Source organism: Danaus plexippus, assembly GCF_018135715.1.
Source record: "Danaus plexippus chromosome 16 unlocalized genomic scaffold, MEX_DaPlex mxdp_23, whole genome shotgun sequence".
In the NCBI taxonomy this organism is placed as follows: Eukaryota; Metazoa; Arthropoda; class Insecta; order Lepidoptera; family Nymphalidae; genus Danaus; species Danaus plexippus.
Window position 1 is genome coordinate 1,456,689 of NW_026869851.1, and position 11,769 is coordinate 1,468,457.

The 11,769-nt window shown below is 31.7% G+C and overlaps 3 protein-coding genes across 3 annotated transcripts in view; 2 read left to right on the forward strand and 1 right to left on the reverse strand.

Annotated features, from left to right (window-relative positions):
• Positions 1-3,743, forward strand: part of LOC116771989 (cell adhesion molecule Dscam2) — a 33,055-nt gene extending 29,312 nt beyond the window's left edge. Inside the window, exon 35 of the mRNA XM_032664006.2 lies at positions 373-3,743. Within this exon, the coding sequence (XP_032519897.2) occupies positions 373-508 (136 nt within the window). The 3' untranslated portion in view covers positions 509-3,743. The remainder of the gene's footprint in view (positions 1-372) is intronic.
• LOC116771990 (CWF19-like protein 1) lies at positions 3,740-9,100 on the reverse strand. Its single transcript, XM_032664007.2, has 11 exons — positions 8,860-9,100; positions 8,626-8,786; positions 8,195-8,293; positions 7,474-7,697; positions 7,053-7,168; positions 6,766-6,985; positions 6,367-6,481; positions 5,883-6,034; positions 5,127-5,303; positions 4,436-4,596; positions 3,740-4,034 (listed from the first exon to the last, which is right to left on the reverse strand). The coding sequence occupies exons 1-11, from the start codon at positions 8,877-8,879 to the stop codon at positions 3,872-3,874; spliced, it is 1,608 nt and encodes a 535-aa protein (XP_032519898.1). The 5' UTR covers positions 8,880-9,100; the 3' UTR covers positions 3,740-3,871.
• Positions 9,101-9,680: 580 nt separating this feature from the next.
• Positions 9,681-11,644, forward strand: LOC116771927 (negative elongation factor B). Its single transcript, XM_032663935.2, has one exon. It carries the CDS (start codon positions 9,798-9,800, stop codon positions 11,562-11,564), a length of 1,767 nt encoding a protein of 588 aa, XP_032519826.1. The 5' UTR covers positions 9,681-9,797; the 3' UTR covers positions 11,565-11,644.
• Positions 11,645-11,769: the final 125 nt, after the last annotated feature.

The window sequence follows — 11,769 nt, forward strand, 5'->3', positions numbered from 1 at the left end:
TATAGTGCTTTATTGTTTTGCTATATATAAATTTTAAATTATATTTCAGCTTTGGATGTGTGTTGTTGTTTAAAATAAACATCAATGTAATTAAATTCAAGCTAACTAACACTGACTAAAACTACGATTTCTGCTTTCAATTCAGACAATCACTTTTGTAATAAACATAAAATTAGCCTATTACAACTGAGACATGATTTATCATATTAAATTTAAAAAAGCAGTTGATAAAAAATAGGCTTATTTTATACACACTCACAAACACTCAAAACATCGACAATATTTTGCACGATCCCAAGTTCATTCGAAATACTGGAAACATTGGAAACACATACTTGGTATTACACAGTAGCAAAATATTTCTCGATCCAGTATATCGAACTACCCGTCGTTCAACGAGCACATCCACCCACCGTCGCGGTTTTCAGACGACACCGACTGCGGCCGCAAACGCGTCCACGCACACGCAGACAAGATGACACGAGAAGCCTTCCAGATTAACGTCTGAACGAACGCGAAGATAGCCTGCCCTTTGTGACACATGTCACAGGCGACATCTGTCTGTGTGACGTATCCCAAATGTCATCTGAAATATCTACAATATGGAGCCTCATTGTTATTGAGAGTGTACGTCTGAAATTCAATGTTTTATGGGCGTTATAAATATATTATATCTATATTTCACAATTTATTGGGAAATCGCTTTATAGATTTATCAATGTAACAATGAATCTCGATCGAGTTTGGATCTTAAATGTTTTAGTAGGGGGTTAACTCGCATCTTACTAAATGAAGTCGTTCCTATTTACTGTCATATAGTCATATTTTGACTGTTGACGATGATAAAGTATCTTAAACATAGGTAGCAGCGTTATAAACTGACCCCGTTTTATTGTCAAGACAACCAATTTCTAGTCGTGTACATACATTGTAGATAGTTAGGCTTAGTAAACAAATATTCTTAGTGCCACAATAATCATTTTTGTATTCTATATTCAAGAAACGTGTTATATAAAGAACTCTATAAATATGTTATTGCTATGTTAATGAAAACAATAATTTGAACACAATAAATATTAAAAAAAAAAAATCTGTCTAGAGGCTATAACCGAATGAGCCCCTCGAGCCATCATTCATTTTTGTGTAAATATTGTTGTAATTAATGTGTATTGAATATCAATGTAAAATTAAGAAGAACAATAATTAAAATAATACATATATATTTTAAACTTAATGCCTTATTGACCAAAGTCTTAAAACTAGTTACGGATATGATTGTAAAATTGTATCCCATAATGATTATGGGTTGTTTTATTATTGTAAAGTTTATGGAAACTGGTCGTTTTCAATAAAATCTTTGCTGTCTGTATAACCTTAAGGAGAGGTGAATTTAAATGTATCTATTTATATGTAGATATAATGTTACATATAGAAAGTTACAGTGTTGTATAAGATTTCGATACGTTATGAAATTCTTATAAGAAATTTGCATGTATTTCCAACAGCTTTCTAGTATATCCTCATATCTGTTTTACATTTGGTGTGGTTAACATCATTAATAGAATATGACAGCATGTTAAAGTTACATGTCAAGTTATGATTAATTTATTACTTTCATGTATAATGTTAACCAAAAAATCTTGAAAGGATATACATATTTGAATTGTAACAAATGTTGCCAGACAAAAATATCACGTAACAGCAGGATGACATCACGCACATATATAAAATTGTTCAAATAAACGCTATAAATATTGTTCTTGCCAATGTCCCTGCCGTTACACGTGGTGAATTACATAAAATTAGTTATTCACGCACATATACTCAACACTACTCTGAAGCTCGCTAAGATTGAGTCGTCCATGGAAAAAATTCTCAGTTCATGGAAAACTGAATCTAATGTTAAGAGCACTATCCCCTATAACTAAGTATAGTTAATGGTGTTAGCATATACAATCCTCAGTAAACAGTAACACGAGACAATACACTTACCTATAGTTTGGTGAATACGGCAGAAAGTTAACTTATGTACATTAAGTGTATCGTAGTTCTAGTTTGTGTCTGTTTCGACACGTTTTTTACACACACACGTTTATGTGAGATTGTGTGTTTTTTTATATAGTTTACAATCGTTTACGTTGACTCTCTTTCGTAATTCCAACGAAGACTGCCCTATTTTTAATTGAGATCTATTTTATATAATCTAGTACACAAATATCTTATAATAGTCAATCGAAGTTAATCATTTAGTAGTTTTAGCGAATTAGTTCAATGATAATTTCACTGAAGCTACGATCGTGTATATTTCGATGTTGTTTTTTTTTGCGTTTACTAATTCTATGAATAGTGACGTTTTTGTTTAAACACGGCTTCGACTGAGTTTTATACGTTTATGTTTTTATATACGCACTTTGATTTTGAGTATGCTTAACATATCATTTATAAATTATTTTTTTCTCTTACAATCGTATATGAATCACACTAAGTAAAAGTCATATCTTTTACATACTGATAACTTACAGTGAGGTTAAAGTTTAATGTACCAACTTCAGCTGAATATTAAATGCCATGTGCTTAAATTTTTTTCTCCCTTAAAAAAAATACATATATATATAACAAAATTTTGCTTGCTCTTACGCACCTAATGGCTTCATCTGCTCATTCTGTTTGCTTAGTCTCAGTTGGCATCACATATTACATACGGAGAGTAAATAGTTTTCATTCACTTTAAGATATTAACACAGCTTATTGAATGAAAAAAGTGCAACGATTCGTATGTAGTATGATTATACAAACTATGACTAAATAAACTATTTGATCTTCCTTCTATCATTTAAAATATGCTGCAAGTATTATTTTTGTAATTGCTTTCTCTTCTTAAACCAGTCTCCTTAAATATTTTTGCGAAACATTAGGTAAAAACGCTGTAATTTTTATGTGATTACTGAACGAGAAACATTCCAATCGATATATATGACAAAATTTAATTTCCTGTTTTTGTAAGAGGAACACAGGTACAAACACATACCTACTGTTTGGTTAAGAATTTTATCTGAGAAAAAAAAATAAAGCTATATTCACAATATGGTAACTGTTAAAAATTTTCAATTAAAAAGTTTCTAAATGTGACATTTCCAACTGAAACGATATAAAACCTTAATAAGATTTCGCGAATGCACCAAAGTGGGTAATAATGTTTAAGTTTTGTTATAATGTAAGCTTTTTGCTCTGTGAAAGACGTTAACGGAATCTAACCACGGAATCTTTAAAGCCTTAGAGATTATTTGTGTATCCTAATTGTTTCAAAGAAACATTCTTTAGCTGAAAAATCGAAATTTAGTCAATCCCTATTTTGTCAATAACATTATAGGTATACAGCCAAACTGTTATGATACAAAGATCAATATAATTGTGGAAACAAATTGATGCCTAGTCTCGTTTTCATTACAGTTACATAATTTCTCGATTCATAAATTGAACACGCTGTATAGTATAAAAAAAATGAAAGTGCGTAAATAAAAACCGATTATAATTTACGAGCAACGAATCTGAAACACGCCAATCGATCACTAGCTAATGTAATCACGAATTTTCTTTGTATAGTCAATGTAGCCATATCATTTTGAGGTTATGTTATTAAAATTGTAAGGTCTAGTAAATCATTGTTACAGATATGTTTTTTATAAAACAAAATGATTTTAGATACAGTATGATGTGAACGGAAATAAAATGGAAATCATTTACTTGATACAATTGTTTTATTTCATATTACATATCGTCGGTTGCATAAATAAAACGCGTTATACAGGGTGTAGAAATATTACATTCAATGTGGTTACTGTCGTTTATTGTTTGTATTCAATTAAAAAAATCATTCACTATCGCTACCACTATCGTCAGCGGTGAAGTCGTATGGTCTGAACTGTTGTCTGAAGTCTGCCACGAGCTGGTCTTCCTCCTCTCTACTGAGGAGACACTGTCGCCAGTCTGCTTTGTCCTCGCAGTTAAGTATCGGCGGGCTTGACAGTACATCTCTGTAAGAAAACTTCGATTAAATTTAATACCTTTTTAGAGACATTTCTTTTTCATGAAAAAGAAAATTCTGCTCAGATTTGAGATCCTTATAAGTATCAGAATTAAATAACTATGACGAGAATATAAATAGTATTTAAGGAATTTAGCTTAATTATGTCCTCCGCTTTTACTAAAAGTAATTTGTGTTATTTATTTAGCGTAAGAATCACATTTTAGAATATCACCAATACAGAGAATAATTATATATATATATTTTTCTTATTAATAAATAAAACCATTTTAACCGACTTTAAAATAGGAGTCTCTCAATTCGTCTGTACTTACAAGTGCTTTTTTAAAAGGAGGTCATATATTTAAATTTATATGTATGTATAATAATTGTACACTTTATTAAACAAACCTTCCAAACTGTAATGGGAAATGCTGTCGTGTCTTGGCGTATATCTGTTCCCCGGAGGGAAGTTCCGCGTGGAAGTACGGCGCTCCCGGGAGAGACACTTGAGCGATGTCGGTATAAGGCGGCAGCACCTCTAACTGAATGCTATTAATGCCGGCCTCGTCCTAGGATTAACATTAAAAATACAATCAGGATTTGTGTTGTCTTATAGTGTCTGATAAGTGTATTAAGGAATACGTCCTACTAACATTATAATGGGAACGTTTTTTTTTTAATCTATGCTTTATTTTGGTTATATTAATGTTGGGGAAATCATTTATCATTTTTCTCTGACCGAAGATAAAATTCAAATTTTTATTTGGAACTACCCTCACTTTAATAGACCCCGCGGTCGCTAGCGCCTTCAACCCTGATCCCTCTATAACGCTAACCACTCACTATTATTTGGACAACCATTTAATTTAACAGTTACTAAACTGTTCTGGTTGTTCAATATTTCAATAAAATAATGTTTTAGAATTCTTCAACAAAAATAAATAATTCATTCTTTGCACCGCACACTATTTACAAACACGACGCCATAAATCATAGAAAACATAGATTATACAAGACTACATGCTAGACTACTAGCGCCATTGCGGCGTAAGACGTAAACTTGTATTATAAACTATTTTATAAATGTGCTTTTCCCCACCTGAAACACCTCCAGTAACTGATCTCCACACTGTTTCCCGACCGGTACACACTGTATCTGCATGTGTGACGTTCTGAAATTTCTCTCAAAGAACACTCCCAACTGGTCCATCGAGGAATACAGCTTCTTCAATGCATCTTTGAATCTCTTAATTTCTTTTATCACCTCATCCGGTGCCTGAGAACATTAATTCTATATAAAAACATCCGGTTACTTAGCTTATACAATGAACCATTTTTTAAATAAATAAAGTAATTATTAAAGTATACTCTAAGACATATTAATTTATAAAAAAAAAAAAAAACTAAATCGTAAATGCAAACAGCAATCCTAGTTCTGTCAGATTTTTCCAGAACCAAGTGATAGATTAAATAAAATTGTACTTGGAAAATTTTATCAGATCATTCTTCTTGTACTTAGATATAATATTTCCATCATTTCTTTTTTATACTCATTAAAATGTGCCATAAATTTTTTACATAACATAGCTGGCTGGTAATCAACATGTTGGTTTCAAAAAACTTTCAAAAAAAAAATTTTAACATTTATAAGTAACGAACGCTTTATTCGTCACAGACTTTCTCTGAGAGAGAATTACAAACATAGACAATATAAACTTTATCATAGAGGGGCAGTCATAGAGTATAGTAAGGGTATCTATGCACTAGCACAAGTAATATAATTTAGATATCAAAAAACTACATATATATATATTAAATAATTAAAGAATACAGTTTTAATAATAAACAACTGTACCTTGGTAACAGACTGATGATGCGCTATAGGCAGTATGAGGACATGGTGTGAGGTCAATGGACCCTTTGGCAGAGCGAGGTAACAATGACTACCAACACTTATCACTAAATGTTTCTCCACTGATGGTGATGACAGACAAAACCAGCAGGTATCTGGAGAATATAACACATTGCTATTAATATAATATGATAAAAATGTATACATACTAATATTATTAATTTGTATACTACATGATTGGTTGAAGGCACTTATTGATAATTGATAAGATTTTTGAAGTATTTCATAACTTATTTATAATAATGTAAGCAATAGAATATGGGCCGGTTTGCTAAAAAAATTTGGAAATTTTTGCCTTTTAAGAATCTCATTTATTTACTTTCTAGATCACAAATATTACAAGTTCTAGATAGTTCCAGAAAAGTTTATATATATAGAAAGATATTGTTTAAAAAAATTTCAACTAATATAATATAATCTACTATACCTGGATCAAATTCTTTCCTTTTCCGTTCAGGGTTGTCACCACTTTTCCGTTTCCTTTTTCCGTTATCATCATCTTGAGCGTCCATATTATAGAAGAATTGTCCATTACCAGAAACCTAAACAAAGAAATTGAAGAAATATTCTTTATAATAATTTAAAAAAATCAAATGTCGTTTCAAACGTAAATAATTTTTAACAATTTTTTTTTGCAACCACAGTTTAATTTCTATGTTTAAATATTTTAAAAATATAATCAAAGCTAAAGCAAATATTTTACTAAAAAAATAGCAAAAAATTGGTATCAATTCATTCCTTAAACACCATGTATAAGAAATAACAAAAGGTATATCTCTATATACTCTTGTAAGCTAATATTTTTGTTACCTGTTGTAAGATTTACCTTCACAACCTTCCCTGGCTGATGCTGCTTCAGCAATTCAGGGTCAAAGGGGCAAGAGGTCTCATCGGTAGTGCTTTGTAATATATCAGTCATTCGCATTTTGTTTATTGGCTGTAGTGAACACGCGTATATCCATTTTTCTTTAACCTTATTACCCACTGGGGCTAATGCGATGAAACGTGTGGCGCCCTCTTTGTAATCCTGGTGTACACTTTGATTTCTATCAAAAAACAAAAATTCTTGGAAACTTGCTAAACATTTTATATGAAGTATATGTTGTTATTTACCTATAAGGTTGCCTTTCATAATATTTTTCTTTTGACGGCACGAAATGATACCTCGGCTTTATGTGAATTGCGAGCCACGATATCAGATCGGATAATTTATCTGGCTCAATATCTGCCTGAAAATATATAATATGAGAATAAAAATTCAAGAAAAACAATACTTAAACATAATTGCACTCTATTCTAATACAAAAAATACTAAACATATGAAAAGAGACAGAGCGAGAGGGAATACGTGGCGCTCGAAAGAACGCGAGCAATCAATTGTGACCAGTGGTAATGTTAATAGTGTGTCATTAAAGAAAACTAGAAATTCATAAAGGGTTCACTTTTTCCACACACAGTGAACTGTTTATTTCTCTTTATCTGTTTTGCAGTCTGTAAAAGTTTAAATAATCTTTAAAAATATATATTTTCATACCTTTTGGCAATCATCTTGTTGTATGCCAGATGGCCATAGTGTTGTTATTAAGACGTCTACTCCCCTATATTCAGATGTACCTCTGAAACATGCATCTCTCACTGCACTACAATCACTCGGTTCAAATGTACACAAAGGTATCTCCTTGCCTAATTCCCGACGGGACATACCCGTCAGATAGGCAATTTTAACATCAGCGCTTGTCGTGAATATCCCCCTTTTCCCTAAAAAAAAGGTTAGTTTTAGGGAGTTTATACATTGCTTAATCTTTACTTATGGCTACACTTATACATGGCTGGGAACTAAGAAAAAAATTGTCTAGTCACTATTTAGTTCATACTTTTACTGGATTTATCAAAATAATTTTTTTTAATGTTCTTATGATATTTACATGTAAATAATACTAAGTAAATAATTGAATTAAAATAGATATCTATAATGTATAGAAAATAAATATTGATAATTTACACAAGACTATAAAACCAATGATATAAATACAGCTTCTAAATCTCATTACCAGTAAAATAGCCTCTTGACTGAATTAATTAAATTAAATATTATTTATACTTAACATGCTTTATTTATATGTTTTTCTAAAAAACCAAATTTGAAGGTCTTTAAATTATTCTTGAACCAGTTACAGAAACCCTAATAGATCCCACCTCCATCAAAATATTAATTACTTCAATATTATATTAAATAGAAACGTAATCTATCATACCCATGTAAATGACATTTGGAACAATTTCAGCACCTTCCTCACAGTAATATTCCACATGGTCACTATTAGATGGTCCGAAAACATATGTTGTTACTGGCACTGAATGAAATATTTATTAAAAGTTATCATTTGCAAAAAAAAAAATCAAGACTACACTTCAAACTATTTGAATAGGAAAATGAGATATGTTGAGAGAGATTGCTTAAGAAAATTAAGCTTTAAATTATTGTCTGGACAAAAACATTAATATATAAAAATTCTGTACAACATTAAGGCTGCATGCATGAACATGTTATTTTCCATTTAAAATTTTTAAGAATTTAAAACATTTGAAATTACTGTGAGACTGAATATGGTGATTGAGACCATGCCTTTGAGACTCAACAATAAAATTGTCTTTGTACTACAGTTTTAATAAAGTAATTAAAAACCTTTTCTTGTCCTCATGCGATATGCATCCAATTGCGAATTATCTTCACCAAAAAAGTTTCCAACGCACAATAGTACCTCGAAAGCTCCGGATTTTTTCACAATTGATTCAACGCGGGAAAACAATATGTTGAAGTTTCCATCTACGTCCCCACAAATAAGACTGTCGAAAAGATTATAACTTAATGGTTTATTCTTAGGTCAGTCCATTTTGGATGGTTTAGGTAATTACTTACGTTTTCTGTTTATCTGCCATTACACTGTTAAATTAAAAAAATGTATAGTTTATCATCACCGATAACTCTAGTTGTGGAAATGTGGTACTAACTTATTATGTTATATTAAATAATAGATTGATAGAAAACTACAATCTCTTAAACGAAACAGAATTTATACAACAAGCCTTAGTTTTCATCCACATTAAATATAATAATCATAGTATAGTATAATTTTCTATGTACTGTGTAGCGAGAAGTGAGAACTAGACATTAGACAGCGTCACGTTGACATTTAATGCTTTAAGCTTTTAACAATTCACGATTTTTTTATATAGGTAGCCCACGTTAACGGAATCTAAACTTTTTTAGTCTAAAACATTTTTCTATGGTATATTTTTAAGAACACACCATGTAAATGTTTCCAGTATGACCAAATTTTGATTTTTTTTTTCTTATTTAGTAATTAGCAGAAAATATAAATAATTAAACTATAAAAGTAGTAAAAGAAAATAAATAAAAGAAGCGTACTATGTAAGTTCAAATATCAATTGACACTCGATTTCTTTAGAGTTCTATCTTCTAACTTTTATTTGTCGTTTGTAGATTGGAACATAAACAAATGATAATTATATAATACTTATCAATTGCACAATGAGTTTACAAGCATATTTTTCATTCAACACGTATTTTATTTAAGTAATAATTTATTGATGCCGTGTATGTACTGAAGGAATTGTACTTTATAAATTATTAAAATTATTGTTCCTTTGATAAATTTGCTATCTATGTTTTTTACTCTACTCCGATTTTGACATATCAGTCTATAGATGCCGTAGACGTACTTATTTGACAATTGTTGTCGCTATGGCTAGTTTTGTTTACTGGTTTGTTCGTACTTGCTTATAGTTATCTCGTTATTTATTTTGGATCTCTTAATTACATAAATATATAAAATTATGGCGTCATCCAGTAAACTACCAGGAACTGGTTTGGAAGATGTAGGAGTGCCAGGACAAACATTTCTCCGAGACGCTCTTACAAGTTGCACGGACCCTTTGAAAGCTATTGAAGAATTTCAATTGGAGAATGGAATTTTATTACCATCCTTACGGCCTATGCTTCCTCTGCTAGATCTTCACGGTGTTCGAAGGCTAGACTTTCATACATCAGTATTGGAAGAATTAAGAGATAAACTAATAGCTCACATTAATGAAATGGGCGGCAAAGATAGGTTAAAAGAACACGAAAAAAAATTGAAAGAATTGTTGAATAAAAGCTTTCCTGTCGTGAAGGTTAAGGCTTTACGGCCAGTTATAATGAGTATTTTAAAAAATACTCCACATATAGATGATAAATATTTACGAGTTTTGGTCAGAGACCGAGATCTTTACAATGACACAGATACTGAAGTAAAAAGACAGATTTGGCAAGATAATCAATCTCTGTTTGGAGATGAAGTGTCTCCATTACTGAGTCAGTATATAAGGGAAAAGGAAAATATACTATTTGACCATGAGAACCTTGGAAATTTATTTTTCTCACCCTCACCGAAAGTGAGACGACAAGGAGCTGTTATTCAAAAACTAGCACATATGGTTGGTACTAGTATAAAACTATATGACATGGTATTGCAGTTTCTTCGCACTCTATTTCTTAGGACAAGAAATGTCCACTATTGTACATTGAGAGCAGAACTCTTGATGGCGCTTCATGATGTAGAGGTTCATGAAATTATATCCGTGGATCCCTGCCATAAATTCACTTGGTGTTTAGATGCATGTATTAGAGAAAGGAATGTTGATATTAAGAGGTCTAGAGAATTACAAGGTTTTCTTGACAATGTTAAGAAGGGCCACGAACAAGTTTTGGGAGATTTATCCATGACTCTCTGCGATCCATATGCAGTCAACTTTCTAGCGACATCTGCAATAAAAATCTTGCAACATTTGATTAACACCGAAGGTCTACCAAGAGACAACACAATATTGATTCTGTTATTAAGAATGTTAGCGTTAGGCTTAAGTGCTTGGGAAATAATTGATACGCAAAACTTTAAGGAGCCTAAACTTGACAGTCAAGTTGTTACGAAATATCTACCGGCGATGATGTCTCTTATGGTGGATGACCAAGTGAGAGCATTACATAATAAACTGCCACCCGATGAGAGAGAATCTGCTATAACAACCATAGAACATTCCGGCCCACCACCTGATGCTTGTGAGGCCTACATGAGAGAAAGTTCAGTGTGTGGCGTTCTTGCAATGTATTACACACTCCATGCTGCCAAGTCACGAGATAGAATAGCTATATTGAGAATATTAAGCATCCTGGGAAGCTGCAAAGACGGTAAAGCATATGAAGACCCATTCTTACATGCACTCGTGGCTCTCTTAATACAATTACCGGACGAGTTTCAAGGCGAAGATTTCAGTACCGTTCTATTTGACGAGTTCTTCTTTGCTGGTCTCTCAAAAGATAATGTCACAAGACATTTATTGAAACTGCTATGGTATATACATCCAAAATTGCCAGAAACCAGAATACATACGTTAATGAAGGCTCTGCAGCCTGGGACACAGCACAACGAATCTGTGCATAAAATGTATGAAGCGATGCAGCAGAAGATGAATGCACAAGCTGAACCTGTGCCTGCAACTAGCGAAATGGAATATCTCGACTCGCCTTTGATGAGTGTTCCTACGCCCGCGCCTTATCACATGTAGATTGATATAATATGCATATAATTATATAAAATTAGGTTTAGATAAAAAAAAATCCTTCCATCAATGAAATATTACAAAAATATGTTATTTTTATTTCAAGCCTATGTTTTGTATGAATTTCGTAACTTAATGTTAAAAAAGAGAAATGAAATAATTTGTGTAGTTGCAAGAGATTTTATTTGTGAAACACATTGGTCATTCAGGG